General features: G+C 38.0%; 1 protein-coding gene across 18 annotated transcripts in view; it reads left to right on the forward strand.

The window, feature by feature from the left end:
* The window catches only part of ISA3 (isoamylase 3), a 75463-nt gene that overhangs the window by 55533 nt on the left and 1338 nt on the right, over positions 1-18592 (forward strand). For 16 of the 18 annotated variants that reach the window (XM_088947268.1, XM_088947278.1, XM_088947269.1 and 13 more), the window contains 9 exons: positions 4440-4491; positions 6294-6356; positions 6990-7079; positions 7163-7235; positions 8556-8635; positions 9484-9588; positions 9682-9780; positions 15221-15282; positions 15867-15975. In XM_088947268.1, coding sequence (XP_088803394.1) covers positions 4440-4491; positions 6294-6356; positions 6990-7079; positions 7163-7235; positions 8556-8635; positions 9484-9588; positions 9682-9780; positions 15221-15282; positions 15867-15975 — 733 coding nt within the window. Of the gene's footprint in view, positions 1-4439; positions 4492-6293; positions 6357-6989; positions 7080-7162; positions 7236-7326; positions 7750-8529; positions 8636-9483; positions 9589-9681; positions 9781-15220; positions 15283-15866; positions 15976-18592 lie in introns of those variants that run through there. The other 2 variants (XR_016099752.1, XM_088947282.1) reach the window with 2 other exon arrangements.

Genomic DNA, 18592 nt, shown 5'->3' on the forward strand with positions numbered 1-18592 from the left:
TGGGTGGGTACAGATATTTCTTGTTATTTGTTGATTACCATACTCGTTTCTCTTGGGTTTATCTCATGCGTTCACGAGATGAGGTACCTGCCCTGACCCAAAACTTTCACCAAATGATCCTAACCCAATTTGATGCCAAGATCAAAGTTCTTAGATCTGATAACGCAAAGGAATACTTTGCTAAACCATTGACATCTTATCTTCTTCATCATGGGGTTATCCACCAGAGCTCTTGCCCTCATACACCTCAGCAGAATGGAGTTGCCAAAAGGAAGAATAGGCACATCTTGGAAGTGGCTAGAAGTCTCATGTTTACTTCCAATGTTCCTATCCGCTTCTGGGGTGATGCTATCCTCACGGCGGTATATCTTATTAATCGGGTTCCTTCCCGGGTCCTTGATATGAGATCTCCTTTTTCCCTTCTACACCCACGTGAGGACTTGTTTTCTATTCCCCTTAAAACATTCGGTTGTACCTGCTTTTTTCAGCTTCTCGAAACCCAACACTCCAAGTTCAAACCCAAAGCCTCCAAATGCATCTTCCTTGGTTATGCACAAACTCAAAAGGGTTATTGCTGCTATGATCCTGTCTTAGGGAGGAAGTTTCTCTCCATGGATGTCACCTTCTTCGAGGAGACACCCTATTATCCTCGGGTTTCTCCTCAGGGGGAGAGCAGTGAGAGTAGGGGTTTGAGTCCTTGTCTTTAGGGGGAGAACAGTGGGAGTGGGGTAGTTCCTTTACCTATTCCATTGGGTGATAAGAGCTGCAATGGTGAGGGCGGTTAGAGGGATCAGGAGTTGAGGGGGAGCTGCAATGGTGAGGGTGGTCAGAGGGATCAGGAGTTGAGGGTCTATCACAGGCGGTGTAGGTAGGTTAACCTTGATCATCAGCAGTCCAGGCCAGCTCCAATCTCATCTGTAGCTCCAGGTCCAGGTATTACAGTCCCAGGGCCCACAGAGACTTCCCCTACAGATGATCTTGACCTTCCAATTGCAGTTCGTAAAGGGAAACGACATTGTACCACATCCACAACCCACTGTATTTCCCATTTTTTATCCTATGATCGCCTATCTCCTACCTACAGGTCCTACCTTAGTGCCATTTCCAATGTCCCTATTCCAAGAACAGTGCAAGAGGCCCTATCTGTCCCGGAATGGAAAGATGCAATGTAGGTTGAGATGGATGACCTGTTGCAAAATAACACCTGGGAGGTAGTTGATCTGCCCAAAGGAAAGAAACCAGTTGGATGCAGATGGGTATTTACTGTGAAGCATAATGCAGATAGATCCATTGAGAGGTATAAAGCTCGGTTAGTTGCAAGAGGGTTTACACAGACTTATGGCATAGATTACTTGGAGACCTTTTCCCCGATAGCCAAGATGACCACTATTCGAGTCCTATTATCCCTTGCAGCAAGTCACACTTGGCCTTTATACCAAATGGACGTGAAAAATGCTTTTCTGAATGGAGATCTACAGGAAGAGGTTTACATGTGTTTGCCTCCTGGATTCTATGATGCAGAAATAGGTAAGAAGGTCTGCCGGCTCAACAAGGCTTTGTATGGTTTGAAACAGTCACCTAGGGCTTGGTTCGATAGATTCAGACTAGCCCTTGTGAAGTTTCGTTATGTACAGGCTCAATCAGATCATACTCTATTCATCAAGAGGGTGGAGTCCTCCTTGACACTACTGACAGTATATGTTGATGATATTGTGGTCACAGGGAATGATAGCCATGAGATTGAGTCCCTTAAACAGTTCCTTCATCAAGAATTTGAAGTGAAAGACCTTGGTGTACTCCGGTATTTTTTAGGTATTGAGGTTGCCAGATCCAAACAGGGGATCTTTATCTCTCAGAGGAAATATGTCCTAGACCTGTTGGCAGAAACTAGAAAGTTAGGTGTCAAGCCTGCAGATACACCAATTGAACAGAACCACAGGATTAGTGCAGAGAGTGGGGAGCTTCTTGAAGACAAAGTTATGTTCCAGCGATTGGTAGGAAAGCTCCTATATCTCTGCCTCACTCGGCCAGATATTACTTATGATGTTAGTGTTGTCAGCTAGTACATGCATTCTCCTAGAACCGCACATCTTCTTGCGGCAGAAAGAATTTTAGCCTACTTGAAGAGATGCCCGAGTAGGGGTATACTGTTCAAGAACAACAACTACATGAAGGTGGAGGTCTATACGAATGCCGATTGGGCTGGGAGTGTTGATGACAGAAGGTCTACCTCAGGTTATTGTGCCCTTGTGGGAGGAAACCTTGTCTCCTGGAGAAGTAAGAAACAAAGTATTGTCTCCCGGTCTGGTGCTGAAGCAGAATACAGGTCCATGGCCAACGGAGTGGCTGAAATCCTATGGCTAAGATCTCTACTTGAGGAGTTGGGTATTGAGTATGAGAAGCCCCTGATGCTGTATTGTGATAATCAAGCAGCCATTAATATAGCACATAATCCAGTGCAGCATGACAGAACCAAACGCATTGAAGTTGACCGCCATTTTGTACGAGAGAGGGTCTTATCTCAAGAAGTATGCCTCCCTTACATCACATTCAGTATGCAACTAGCAGACATCCTCACTAAAACTGTATCAAGAAAGAAGCTAGAAGCGGATCTATCCAAGTTGGGAATGATGAACATTTACTCCCAACTTGACGGGGAGTGTAGAGAACACTGATGTGGGCCCCACAGCTGTGGTCCCACTCTGTCCGTAAGGTAGAATGTATCTAGTCTTAGCTGATGGTCAATCTGTTATTCTGTTATTCTAGTTCTTATTTACTTTTCAGTTTTATATTGTTATGTTTTATGATGTTAACACCAAGGGCAGATGTGTCCTTTCATGTAACTAGCATAACATATAAATATTAAAGTGAAGTGGTGGCGGCAGAACATTGAGATTCTGTCCTTCCTTTCGAAGCCTGTGTTCTACTGCTCTCTCACTATTTTTTTCCTCTTTCTTCTTCACTTTCTCTTCTTTTCGAACCTGAAGTTTCTTAGTGATCAAGACTGATAGCAGTCTTGAACACCTACAAGTAATATTTTATTAAAGAAAAATCAAGATGATAAGACAATACAGGCTACCCAAGGAGAGACACAAGCTGGTACCTCTCCTAAACAACAACATTGTATTACATCAGACTAGAATATAAAAAGTTACAGAGCTTCCCAAAATAATTGTTCCCTTGAGGCCCCTTGCTTAGCTAACCCATCCGCTATGGTATTAGCTGTTCTACTTCTACCCACCTACTGTGAGGTAACAGTCATGTTCCTTGAACACCAATTAACTTTCCTCAGAAGGTCCCTGTAGCACCAAATAACTGAACCTGGATTTGTTAGCCATCGCATAACAACTTTGGAATCTCCTCCAATAAGCAGATTCTGAATTCCTAACTGGTCTGCAATCCGAATACCTTGTACAGCCGCTAGAAGCTCAGCTCTATTAGAATCTCCTATACCCATGAGGCCTGAGAACAAGGCTAAAATGTTGCTGCCAATGCTGTAATGGGCCCTTAACAAATTAGTTCTTATGTTTATTGGGTCAGCTGACTAACCAGGGGCACTTATGTAATTTCTCCTTTAAATTAATCCAGCACATATATAAAGAGACTAAGGGAGTGACAGAGGGACGCTTTTCTCTTCTCTTCTCTTCGTCATTCTTCCGACTTCTTCTTCTTTCTCTTGAACAGCTCTTTCTCTCTTCTTCCTTCTTATTTTTCTTGTTATACAAGTAGGAGATTCTTGGACTGGTTTTCTTCTGCTTGGATTCAATCTTTCTAACTTTTCTAAAACCAACAAAAGTGTTTTCATCAGGTTTTGAGGAGTGTCGAGCTTTCAGTGGTGTCTTTTCTCATTTATTCTAGCATCCAAAACAAAAGGTGGTCTTTTGGCTGCATAGGGGATGAGGTTCATATATAAATGTGTCGTGTAACCTTCTTTCCTAATCATTGTCTCTTTTTACCTTAACACAGGGAAGATGATTGAAGTGGACATGAGGTCAATAAAGTTTATTTTCCGAAAATGTTGTATGGACACAAAATGGGAGCCAGAATCCGATGCATGTCCAAGAGTCCGACTCAGCAAGTTGAGAAAACATGGACTTGTAAATACATGAGCGTCTATAGACAAGTATATGCTATTAAAATAGTTCATATTTTTTGAATTTTAATGTTATATACCTCAAGAACATAATTATAGAAATGTCCTTAAAATTCTCAGCCCTGAAAATTTTTGCTTCTTTCGATACATTTCTATTTTGCTCTACATAGCATACTATGACCATCCCCTTACCAAACCATTGAGAAAGTAAAGTGTTTAACTTCTATACTTAAGTGTGTTTATGTTATGATAATCTGTGGGTTAAGAAACTTGTTTGTTTTTATTTGGAGCATATGTAGGATATTCACTTTACAACCATTTGCTAAATTGGATTCCTATCTTGCAGGTGGGCTGAATGGAATGGAAAATACCGTGACGATATCAGGAGATTCATAAAGGTGATGCCAACAGCAATAAAAGTTTGAACCATGTATTGTAAATACTGATTAGTAGCATAGGAGATGGTCTAGCATGCACTAGAATATAAAGTTTACATGTGCAAAAGGTAATGCACTGGAAGGTTACAGCATTTGAAATTTCTAGAATATTTTTTCCTGATAGGTAACATTTAACATTGGACCTTTGTTAACTGTGATTGATAAAGAATGCTGTGTACAAGATTTGGGAATTTTGACTTAAGGATGGATCCTACCACCTTACCCCTTAGATACTTGTTTACAACAATTGAGATGAGGTGTCATCTCTTGGTGTTACTTGTGCAAGGAGTGGTAAAAGTTACTAAGATATTATTTCTATATTGAACAAGGCAATCTAGGATAATTTATATTTAAATAGAGCATTAATATGGTTCCTTGTCAATTACAAGAATTTGGTGCTATGGTGTCCCAACCAATCTTTTCAAGTTATTGATAAATTGATGAACAACATGTCAGAGTGTATGATCTGTAGTGATACCTTTTGTAAAATTATTCTAGAACATGTTTTAGTCCTCTCATTAGAGCTGCTTTAGGTGCACAAGCTCTAAAATTGTGTCAAAAGTTGGAAATTTGTTAAGATCTCTTGATAAATATGCTGTCTAATGATTTATGAGGCCTTCCTGACTCTCTTGTTAATGCAAATGAATGATTTGATTTTAAGTAAATGATTAAAACATGACACAATTGAAGATCCATCCTCAACAATTTTTTAAACTGCAATGTAATTATGCATTTATTATGTTGAAAAAGAGGAAGTTTTATACAAGAGGTATGCACAAACGGGAGGAAGGAAAAGGCAAATACTGAAAAAACTACCCTTTACACCAAGAAGCTAATAACACTTGGATAAACATGATAACCCCAAACTCACACCCCAAGAGTCCAGAGCTGGACAATGACATTACATCAAAGGCCAAACAACCAACAGCCAAAAAAAGTTTACCCCACCCTAATCCCACCCTGAGCTATTCTGGGCAAAAGAAAAAAAAAAGTGTAAGGGCCAAAGACAATTGTGGCCAAAATCACCTGCCATGAACCCCCCAGGCAAGCCTTCCCTCATCCTTAAAAATTACATAGAAGTTATATTCATTTTTATATAAGCTGTTGCCAATATCCTGATTACGGCTTACAGTATTGGGTTTTGGCATTTTGATTCTCTATGGGGGGGTGGGTCGGGGGCTGTATGATATTCAAAAATCATTGAAAGGATATCTATTGAATTTTTCTTCTTCAGAATTGAAAGCAATAAATTCATTATTTCTTAGTTATGTTATGTTAAATTTATCTCTATCCTGATTTGGCCATTTAAGGTTTTAAATCATAGTGATTGAAGAATATTAAGAATTAGTATTTTTTTCTTCATTCGAAAAAAAAAAGAAACTCAGCTTAACTAAGCCTTGTCCCAAGTGCCAACTATTTAGAATCGGATGTCTGTTAGAAGCTTTTCAACATCAGATTCTGGGCATCATATTCTTTCATATTCTTTCAAGCATAATTAGAGCCATAAGGTGTCCATGATTTCTTATATATACATATACATGTATCATTAGATGTTTCTCACTGATGTTTACTTTCCCCATTTGTCCATTGTGATTACTTTTGAAAGAAAAGATGGGTTGATGCTTCTTTTATGAGTTAGCGAGTTGGCTAAAGTCAAGTTACTAGACAATGGAAATGGAATCTCAAACTATGAAGTAGCATATTTTGTTGATGTGCTCATATTTTTCTTTACTGATTTGGATTCAACACATCCATACTCATAGGGTGACCAGGGTATGAAGGGGAGTTTTGCAACTCGTGTAGCTGGATCTTCTGATCTATACAAAGTAAGAGTTGAATAACATTAAATTCATTTTCCATAAATTGAATGTGACTTTTCTATAGGTTGGGAAAATGTGGTTACTTGTTTTTTATTTCCTCATGTCTGTTGCTTGTAAACACCCCACCTTATACATTTCTTCCTTTTCCTTTTATTTATATGCATAGATACATATATTAACTTGAATTTATTATGAATGAAAATAGAGAAGAAAAACAAATATTTTTATTGATGGAAAAGAAAAGGCAAAATAAAATGCTAGTATTGAAAAAGTGACCAAAAAACCATATGAAACAGCTTTCTGAGAAAATTCAGGGGTTAAAATATTTTAAAGATGGGATCAAGCATATCAGATTTAGATATCAAAAGCGCTATAATGCTTTATGATTTGATCATTGTTTTAAAGGAGAATGTTAAATTATTAATGAAATATGAAGTTGAACAATAAATATTGGGATAAAGTAAAACCACATAGTTGATAACTTAGTATACTATTACTTTCTTCTCAAAAAAAAAAAAAACTTAGTATACTATTACTTAGATAATTAGGAAAAGATTCTCTTGCAATTATAAGTATCTCCTTATGCAGAAAGTAAGACTTATCAACCTTATTGATTTGATATTTTAACTTGTTCTATAGGTAAACAAGCGCAAGCCTTACCATAGTGTCAATTTTGTCATTGCACATGATGGATTTACACTAAATGATCTTGTTTCCTACAACATCAAGGTATTCTTGCAGTACAAGTTCTTTTGTGATGCTTTAAACCAAATTTTATAAATAAATCTTCTTATATAATGGATAATTTGTAGCACAATGAAGCGAATGGAGAAGGTGGGAAAGATGGAAGCAATGATAATTTAAGTTGGAATTGTGGTTTTGAAGGTAATATCATAGCTTTCTGCTTTTTCTTTTCTTTTTTTTTTTTTTTTTTTTTCTCATTGCTGTGCTGAAAGCAAACTGGATGGATCTTTAGAATTAGAAGATGCAATAACTTCTCCAAGATTTCATATAATCTGATGGTATCGATATTTGATGGCTTATCAAGGGAAGTAAGCATCTAGTCAGGTAAGTCTGCTTACATGGTATATATAAATAATAAGTGACAAGAAAGGGCAAAATTTTCCTTGTAGCATTTTTTTAAACAATGCTATCATTACCAGCTATGTTTGGTAATAGAAAAGCACTTGCAAAACCCTTATTTACTTGGCTTGGAAAGGTTGGAAGTGGATTTGACTCTAGGGTCATGGAGTGATTTGGGGAGTCACACTACAATTCTAGAATTTTATAGAATATGAAAGCTACATTATATTATGTTTTATATTATATCTTACATTTCTATAACCACAAATTTTAATCCAATCATAAACAATTGTAATTATTAATATTAAAGAAAAAATATTTTTGATAATATTTAATTTTATTATTTAATATCATTAGAAAATATGCAAAAAAGAAAAAAAAAACTCAAAGAACTACCATATATGTTTTAAAGCACCCACGTGCATTTAAATATTGGCATAAGATCATAGGAATTAATCAAAGAAAATTTTCTTGTTAGAGGTACACTACCAACTAGGAAGTCAAATGACTCAAGCAGGGTAAGTGGAAACATTGTAGTTAATCACTTTTGTCTTTTGAGAAGGGTAAAGGATTTCATTATATATTGAGCATGATTATCCCCAAATACATACTCTTCTGCTGAACTGAACAAACAAAAAGTAGAGAGTGGCAATGTTATAACTTGATGTTGATGCAGAGGAATTAGTTACTTGACTTGAAGGAGTCATTTACGTTTGGATCCATCACAATGTTTTGACTCCCCATCATTGGAAATGGCGTCAACTCAGTGGAGTTGAAGTGTTAACTTGGGAGTCAGCAAGAATTATGAAAGGTATAACAAAAAGGAGAAAAGTTGAGATAACATCCTCATACATAAACATATTTAAGCTCTTCTCTCTTGCAATTTAGAACTTTATGAGAATTTATATTTATGACTAAAGAAATTATAGTTTGTAGCACAACTAAGGTTTCTGTGGTTTCTTTTCAATTATTAAACAAAATTCATGCATAATTCATTGTTCTCTTTTGTTAGGATCAATGTGTTAGATGAAGAGTCAAATGTACAAGTTAGTGTTAACCCTTGAATGTTTTCCCTAGTAACTAATGGAAATCACAGGCAGACATTTTATATGTACCGAACAGGAGAAACTACTGATGCTAATGTTAAAGCCCTACGGTCGCGTCAAATGAAAAACTTCCATATGGCTTTAATGATTTCCCAGGTAACTCAATTTACTTCTTTATGACCTTAATATTCCACCATTTATTCCAATACATAAGTAGCATGCATACATGATATAGGGTGGTTTTCTAGGTAATGGGGCAACTCAACTATGCAAGTGTTTTGTGTGTTTAGAAGCTTGAACACTTGAATTAAGTGGATGTCCCATCTGAGCTTAGGGATGCAATTCTGGCAGGCAGGACCTGGTTTAAGCTCAACCGAGGCCCAACCCTAAGATTGGTCATTTCTTGGATGAGATGTAACTGACAGGTGCTTGGATATACAGTCAAACTCTAAGGGAGATGGGTAAACCAGCAAAAGAGGTTGAAGCTGATTTCAGATGGGTAAAAAGATCTGCAAATGGTTTGGCAGATGTCCTAGCTAAGCAAGAGTTTATAGGAGCATTTGTTCAGAGCAAAATTGTAATATGGGTTATACACAAGTAAATAGGCATCTGGATGGTTTGCCCAGCTTCATGTTGTAATTCTGACTTCAATTAATGAAAGACTTTTCTCTATCGATGATCAAAGAAACCCCAAGAATTGAGCCTTAAGGCCCAAAGCCTAAGATCAAGCTCGATCAGTCCATCCAACTTGGGCCAGGCTTGGGTTGGTCAATCAGCCCAAACTAAAATTTAACACAAATGTATATGTTTATTTATGCATATATTTATTTATGTATGCATGCAAATATGTGTCTATTTATGCATGTGTGTGTGTGTGTGTGTGTGTGTGTATTTGGGTCAGTCTGGTTGGGCCTGCCCAAGTTGCACCTCTATCTGAGCTGACTAGCTAGATCAAAAACATTGATTATCTTGACATATCTGAGCATATAATGGCATCCATACAGGGAATTCCTATGATGCTAATGGGAGATGAGTATGGTCATACTCGCTATGGAAATAACAACAGTTATGGACACGACACTGCTATAAACCATTTCCAGTGGAGACTGGTAGCCTTTACCTTTCCTCTTCTCATATAGGATTTTACCCAACTAATGGTGACTAATGCATTTTTCCTTTTCTTTCTCCCTTTTCATAAACAGTTGGGTTCCAGGAGAAGCAATCAATTTAGGTTCTTCTCAGAGATGATAAAATTTCGACAAAAGCATTCTGTGTTCAGAAAGGAGAATTTTCTCAGTGAAGTAATTCACAATCATCTTCTACTCGTTGAAATTGATTTTGAATCAGCAAATGTATCTATTTAAGTTTTTTTAATTACCACTAGTTACTATCAAATTCCAGTTTTTATTATATTTTTGAATAATAGTGTGTAGTGTCCACCAAAGCTACATTCACATAGCCATACATCAATTGTTCATATGCATGTATCATGCATTCTTATGATTCAGAACTTACCAAATGTATGACCCTTGGTAAAGTAGAATAGCAAAATAGGATTCATGTGGTGGATGGCATTTATCTGGGATAATGTTTTGTTTTAATTGTTTGAACATTTTCATTATATTATTATTTACAGTTTTTCATTTAGTGTTTTCAAATTCCATGTGTCTCTTAATTTTCTAGCTTTATCTATGTATTTTGATTCTAATCATGCAACATATCTTAGATTTCTAAAATTTACTTACTTTTTTCCCCGTTGGTACTGTATATATAGTTGTGGCAAATATGTATTTGCAATTGTATCCCTCATCATGGATTGGTATGCTGCACCTGGAGTCTGAATAAATTGATCAGTCATTCTCTGGAACAGATTGTTGGCCCTTGCTTCATGCTTGCCATTGACAACATATGGGATTTTTTTTGTTCCTTTCTATAAGAAGCTTGCTTTCCATTAAAGGGTCCTCCTCATCATATAATTCATTAACAAAATTCATTTTACTTGTTTTTGGATCTATAATGTGGCTTTGGCCCCCATAAGAGTGAGGTGCTAACTAGACCTGTAACTAGCAGGTTAGTGTTAGCAGGAACTTAGGTGGGGATATTGCAAGGTGCACATCAGGTCCACTGGCCATACCATGGAGAGCCTGCAATTCTGCAGGGTTAATCCAGTAGAAAGCCTTATGTGCTGATTCGGCCAAGCTTCTTGTGAAAGGAAGAGGAGAAAGTTGGGGGTTTCAGCAATAGACAGAGGAAAGGGAAGAAAAAGAGAAGAAGGTCGACTAGGATAGTAATGCCTAACCCTAGACGCCAGCCCCTCATTCTATTTATAATTAACTTAAATATGAGATATTACAAAGATGCCCCTAGTAGGGCAGCAACTCAAACTAAGTACTTACAATTCTTTTAAAAATAAAAAACTAATGGGCCCAAGGCCCAACAACTTCTTAATTTAAAAGAAAACAAACTAAACATAAATCGGCCCACTCAACACTCCCCCTCAAGTTGGGAATAGATGTCACACATTCCCAACTTGCGTAGGTCATGTTCTAGCTTATTCTTCACAACGCCTTTTGTGAGAACATCAGCAAGCTGCAGATTAGAAGAAATGTATGGAAGACAAACTTCTCCAGAAGTTACCCTTTCTCTGATAAAATGTCTATCTACTTCAATGTGCTTAGTTCGGTCATGCTGGACTGGATTATGGGCAATATTGATTGCTGCCTGGTTATCGCAGTATAGCATCATAGGTTCTTATGCCTGTACACCGATTTCTTCTAACAGAGAATGGATCCAGAGAAGTTCTGAAACTCCATGTGCCATGGCCCTATATTCCGCTTCTGCACTTGATCTTGCCACAACTGTTTGTTTTTTACTCTTCCATGAGACTAGGTTACCCCCAACTAGGGTGCACACTCCTGAAGTTGATCTTCTGTCATCAAGGCATCCTGCCCAATCCACATCTGTATAGGTCTCTAGCTTCAGTTGTCCATGATCGGTAAACAATATGCCTCTGCCTGGATATTCTTTCAAATAAGCAAGGATCCTGTCTTGCCTTCCAGTGCTGGTCTCGTGGAGCATGCATATATTAACTCACTACACTTATTGCGTAGGAGATGTCCGGTCTTGTCATACACAAGTATAGTAGCCGACCCACAAGTCTTTGGTATCTCCCAAGGTCCTTCACTAGTTCACCTTACTGCATAGGAGATGTCCGGTCTTGTCATACACAAGTATAGTAGCAGACCCACAAGTCTTTGGTATCTCCCAAGGTCCTTCACTAGTTCACCTTCTGATGCACTGATTCTATGGTTCTGATCAATGGGGGTGCTAGCTGCCTTTGTTCCAAGCTTCCCTGTCTCTTGGAGAAGGTCCAAGACATACTTCCTTTGAGAGATAAAAATTCCATGTTTCGATCTTGCAACTTCGATGCCTAATGGATCATAGCAGCGGTACCCTTTCTGATTCTCTGCATATCCAAGGAAAACACATTTCTTTGCCTTGGGGTCAAGCTTCGAATGGTAAGGGCCAGGAATATGCGCAAAGCAGACACATCTAAACACCCTTAGAAGAATATGAAACATCTCCCCCTGAGGAAAAAGAAGGCTGAATGGGGTCTTGAATCCGAGTACACGAGAGGGCACCCTGTTAATCAGATATACTGCCGTGAGAACTGCATCACCCCAAAAACGAACCGGAACTGTGGTTGTGATCATCATGCTTCTTGCCGTCTCAACTATGTGTCTGTTCTTCCTCTCTACAACACCATTCTGCTATGGACTATAGGAGCAACTGCTCTGATGGACAACGCCATACTCCAACAGGTATGAGGCAAGATGTCTCTCAAAATATTCCCTAGCATTGTTAGATCTGAACATCTTTATTCTCGTCCCAAACTGTGTTAGTACCATCTAGTGGAATTGCCTCACCAAGGATGGTACTTCATCGCGTGATTTCATCAGGTAAATCCAGGAATATCGAGAGAAATCATCCACAAACAGGAGAAAATAGCGATAGCCGCCCATAGAGGGAACGTGATAAGGGCCCCACACATCTGAATGAATAACATCAAAGGGAGAAGAACATCTTTTATTACTAGGTTTAAAAGAGTGTCTACAATGCTTTCCAAGTTCACAACCCTTACACTTCAAACTTGATAGACTCACAAACTCAAACAGTTTTGGAAACAAACAACTCAAAGAAGAAAAGGATAAATGACCCAGACGGTTGTGCCAAAGCATAATCTGACCCACAGATTTTGACTCATTGTCTCTGCAAACATGATGGCTTTGGTGAAGAGGAGGAGCATCCAGGAGGTAGATTCCATTCACTTCACGACCACTCCCAATCGTCTTCTTTGAATCCAAATCCTGCAAAATACAGCGTCCAGGAGAAAAAATTACTGAGCAGTTCAGATTCTTAGTCAAACTACTAACAGATAACAAATTAGTGTTCAATCTAGGAACATGAAGGACAGAGGGTAAACAAATAGAATCATTAATTTTGACAGATCCCTTCCCAGCAATAGGAGCATGGGATCTATCAACTGTGGAGACCCTATCTCTACCAAAACAGAGCTGATAAGAGGAGAAAATAGTGGAGCAATGGGTCATATGCTCTGAGGCTCCAGAGTCTATAATCCAAGGAGATCTCTCCTTACCTGAAGCAGAAACATAGTTTGCAGTGACATGTGAACTACCTGTGTGGGCAAAGGAGGTAGAGTGAGCTCCACCTGTGCTACCCGTACCTTGTTGTCCGCTTACGGCTGAACTAGAACTAGTTGTATCCCTCTGATTCAGAAGTAACCCAAACCTCTCAAGCTCGGCCCTTACTGCAGCAGCTGCAACGGACTCCAAAGTAGTTGTAGTAGGAGGGGCTGAAGTATGACCAGTAACTGCCATGTGCGCATTTCCTTTCTTATTCTTCAATCTGGTCGGCACAAGATGTGGGTGAAGCTTCCAACATCTCTTATATGCTTAGGGTGCTTACAGTAGTCACAGACCAAGTCCCTTTTGTCTTCCTTTTTGTTTTCATTGCCATTCTGTTTAGATCTCACGGCACTTACCATAGCAAACTGATCAGAACTGAGATTTTTCATCATTACACCCCTCCTGCACTTCTCTCCTGACACAAAGGCATATGCTTGGGAGAGAGTGACATTGTCCCTAGAAAGAAGATGTTGTCGTGCAATGTCATACTCAGGGTTAAGGCCAGCAAGGAATTCGAACACCCTATACTTCTCTAAATGTCTTTGATAGGTAGTTGCATCCTTGGTGGTTTCCCAAGCAAAGGTCTTTAGATGGTTGATCTCCTGCCACAGGGTCTTAAGGACTGAAAAATAGGCTGCAACAGTTCTATCTCCCTGCCTTGTGGCAATAATTTGATTTCTCAATTGATAAGCCCTAGCAACATTCTCCCTTTGTGAATAGGTATCTGCAACCCCATCCCATATCTCCTTAGCAGTGTTTGCCCATAAAAAATTTTTACTTATATGTGGCAACATAGAATTACACAACCATGTCATTACCATATAATTTTCCTGCACCCATCGGGAGTTGCCAGTTTCGGGTTTCACCTCTTCACCAGTAATATACCCCAATTCTCCACGAGCCCCAATGGCCATCTTTGCAAATTGGGACCATTCCAAGTAGTTTGTACCATCCAACCTAACTGTAGTAATGGTCCCAGCTCCGAAGGGGTCTCCAGCACCTCCTCCCACTGGTTTCATTTCATTCCCGGGCTTATATTCAACTCTGTGTCCCTCCATGTGTCTCAAAAGAGGTACAAAAAACAACCAAAAAATGCAGCAAGAACAAACAGAATACCTTCTGGAACCAACAACACTCCTTTGGTGTCCTGGACTTTCTTCCCATGAAAGATTCCTTTTCTGTGGGATGGGAGAAGAGAGAAAAAGCAACCGCCCTCTCTAGAAGCCTCCAAACCACATGGAACTTGAATCGCCCCTTACAAAAAACCAGAGGAACCCTAAAAAATTAGGCCGCCACTACCTAGGTCAAAATTGAAGAGTCCAACAAAATCAGGACTCTTCCCCTTTCTCCAGTTTTTCCTGATTCTGATGAGAAACCCTAGACCAGCTATAGGGCATACAAATCCATCAAGAAAATCCAAAAACTGGGCTTACCTGAGAGCTTCGATCAGCCTCTTAAATCTCCATGCAGTTGGCCGATCTAGGGCTGCAGGAGTGAATCTCTTCAAGAACCTTCAACCTGCTCTGATACCAAGTAGAAAGCCTTATGTGCTGATTCGGCCAAGCTTCTTGTGAAAGGAAGAGGGGAAAGTTGGGGGTTTCAGCAAAAGACAGAGGAAAGGGAAGAAAAGGAGAAGAAGGTCGACTAGGATAGTAATGCCTAACCCTAGCCGCCAGCCCCTCATTCTATTTATAACTAACTTAAATATGAGATATTACAAAGATGCCCCTAGTAGGGTGGCAACTCAAACTAAGTACTTGCAATTCTTTTAAAAATAAAAAACTAATGGGCCCAAGGCCCAACAACTTCTTAATTTAAAAGAAAACAAACTAAACATAAATCGGCCCACTCAACAAATCCCATGCTTCCATTTGGGGAGTGATGTCCAGTGACCACCTCAAAAGGAATTGTTTTTCAATCTTTAATATGCTAGAAGACCTTTCATTTTATTGCAGATCCACTTTCCAAATCTAATTCATTTCCAGGTATGTTCTGAAATAAATGAAATATGATATTCACCTTTTAATTCCTGCAGAATGATGTGACATGGCACGAAGACAATTGGGACAATTATGAGAGCAAGTTCCTTGCCTTTACGTAAGAAAAATTCTCAAGTGCAGATTTTGTATGTTGACAAAATGAACTCATATTCCTTACTTGCTTACCTCCAAGCTATATTTTTGAGAAATGGGTAGCCATGTGCATGGTATCCTGATACTTCTGTAAGTTAATCAATATCTTGTTAGTTCCACAAGTCAATTACTGTCTCCACATTTTCTCTCACAATAAAGGTTAGTCCATTTTTCTTGGTTTTCTTCCCTACATTTGCAATTTCTGTAAATTAATAAACACCTGCCATGCATCAATTAACTAAATCAACTATGAATGGTAGACTTACAAATTCTTTTATATAAGATAGAAGGGGCTTGTGCTGTTTTTAGGACTTCGACATGCTATTCCAGTAGTAACTGAGCAACACTGAACAATGTATAGATGGAATATCCATATGACCATGCAACATTAATAAATATATAACATACATATAGTAAACAAGGTAATGGATGGATTGGAATCAACTTTAATTAGAGAATCGGAATCTGTTCTGTGTTTGACATGCCTTTTACTAAGAAGTAATATGGTATCGTTACCTAAAACTTCTCATTGATGAAATAAATTTTCAGGCTTCATGATAATCTTGGGGGAGATATCTATATGGCATTCAATGCACATGACTACTTTTTAAGAGCCATAATTCCCTCACCACCACAAAAAAGACGCTGGTTTCGGGTGGTATGTTTTTCTGCTATCCTTTTTGTTAATTTGCCAAATTGTCTGGCTTTCAGTGGTCATGGAAAAGTGATGATAATCACAGCTAAAGGTAGACTTGGAGAACCATTATCTGCAGATAATTCATAATTCAACTCATTAATGTATATGCTTTTATCCGTTTCCCATTCATTTGTAGCATCTTTTATTCAGTTTCCCAAAGTCATTTTCTCTTGTTGTTCTGTCAATACTTTCTATATCATTGGGTAGGAGTTTTACCGAGTAGATTTGAATGACCAATTGAGAAACTTATATGAACAGAGAGAACTAATAGCAATAGGCCATGTATGTTTCTTCATTGCCTAAATTTATACTGCCATGATTTCATGCTAATCTAGTAATGCCACCTAGATTTTCTTCACACAGTGATCTAGAGGGTTTTGTAAGAACAAAGCATGAGAGAGAGAGAGAGAGAGATCCTTTTTAACACTGTCAATGGCCCTTTCAAGTAATAAAAAAAATGAAGTGCAACAACCATCCCTGCTTTTTCTGGGAGGTGGATAATCTAAAAACTAACTCTTGTGAGTTGCTTGAAAGAAATAGGGGCATGTGGATGGTGCATCTTTTACCGGCTGATGGAGGAACGTTGGATCGCATTGTGTCCTTGTGGTTCTGTCTTGAATCTAGAAACACTTATCTGATATGTCCATTATTCATTTTTTTACAAATAAGGTTGTGCAGAGGTTCCTTAAAGGTGGTTGTGCTATTCCACAATCTCTTGGTGCTGAAAACTATAGATGGAGGTTTCCTCCGCATGTAACTTTGGAAATGGAATGGACTCCGATTATTTTCTTTCCCTTTCATTAAATACATAACCATGGAGGGAACATTAAGAATACCTGGATTTAGCTATTGGAATTCTGATGGTTGTGAAGGATTAGTGTTGTGAGTTATCTGTCAGCATGAGCAATTTCTTTCCTGTAGAAAACCAAGAATAAGAGGATTGGAAACATCATCAGGAATAGGCATAGGCACAGGCATAAGACAAGGAGAGGTACATGATTTAGTTTTTTCTGAACTGCTCTCCCCTACAAAGTAGGCACCAGAAGGAGAAAAGTGAAGTCAAAGTCAGAAAAGAAGATATCCATGGTGACAAAACATTTCTATATAAACAAAATGAAAGCACCCATACTCCTTTATGAGTTGAAGCTTTAACTTCGGAAAATACTTTGAATGGCTGTAGGAATTAGGATCTAGCTTGAACTTGGATCAGAAATATGCATAAACCAGACAACCAAAAGATGCAAAGAGAGCAAAAATAGGTTGATCAAAATATATAAGATGGTGGGAAATATAAACTGAAGAACCTTGGGTGGAATATGATTGATCAAATAAGCCTTTCTTTGTACAGAATTATAACAGAACATTTTAGGGACATGCATAGAAACAATGAAGCTTTGCAGATAACGGAATTGTAGATATAGACAAAAAATGCCCACTTATTAGAGCTGTCAATAGATTGGATTCAAATCAGATATACCTGAATCTAGGGATGAGCATTCGGTTAAAAACCGAACCGAATAAACCGAAATTTTCAGTTCAATTTTTGGTTAAAACTGAATTTCATTAACATATATAAAATATTGTATATTATAACGTATAATATATATTATATATTATGAAACTGAATTTCATTATAATATACTATATATAATATATTAATATATTAATATATAGCATATTATATATTATATATTATATAATGAATTTTGGTTAATTCGGTTAACCGAATTTTTAATTATGAAAACCAAAGCCAAAAACCGAAATTTTCGGTTTTAACCGAATAATGCTCAACCCCATCTGAATCTCAACTTGATCCTTATTCCAATTTGAATTGCATCATATTTGTTAGATTCGGGTCAATCTTGGACTGGATTTGGACATTATATGTGATTAAATAAATAAACTAAAATTATCTTAATTTATGTTTAATTAATAAAGTGAACTGGAAAGAACTTTGATCTTTACATGTCATTAATAAAACACGAAACTAATTTCTATGAGAATCACGTGCATAGAAGAGCATTGACAACACCCATAAGAAATGATCTGTTGCATGTTGAAGGGGCTAAAGGGCTAAAGAATAGATGGCTAGCAGGAAGCGTGTAGGAAGAAAAGCATTGTCTTCTTTAAAAAGAAAGCCTTGGATACAAGGAGGAGAGAAGAGACAACTCAAAGAAGATTATATTCAATTCACTTGAATTCGAGCTTGTACAATGGTCTGTTTATAGCCAAAGCCCAACTTTCCTGAAATAGTAAAATTGCTAATCGTACTTGAATTTTCCAAAGATATTTTAATGAAAGAAAACCTTCTAATCAACTGGAATATCATACATATCTATCGTGAAGGGAACATTGCGGTTGATCCATTGGCTAATATTGCATGTGATGAGTGAAACTTTATAGTTTTTGAACTCCTATAGTGGTGGGCATGGGTCAGTTCGGTTTGGTGATTTTGGAACCAGAACCTACCCTGTCAAGATCAGTTCTAGGGTCGGTTCTAGTCTTCTTGTCAGTTCCAAGGTCACCATGAGTACTTGGGTTCAAATCTTCACACCCTCAAAAGTATTTTAGGATTTAT

The sequence above is a fragment of the Nelumbo lutea genome, chromosome 5 (assembly GCF_056320005.1).
Source record: "Nelumbo lutea isolate HS-2025 chromosome 5, American lotus-T2T, whole genome shotgun sequence".
Lineage (NCBI taxonomy): Eukaryota > Viridiplantae > Streptophyta > Magnoliopsida > Proteales > Nelumbonaceae > Nelumbo > Nelumbo lutea.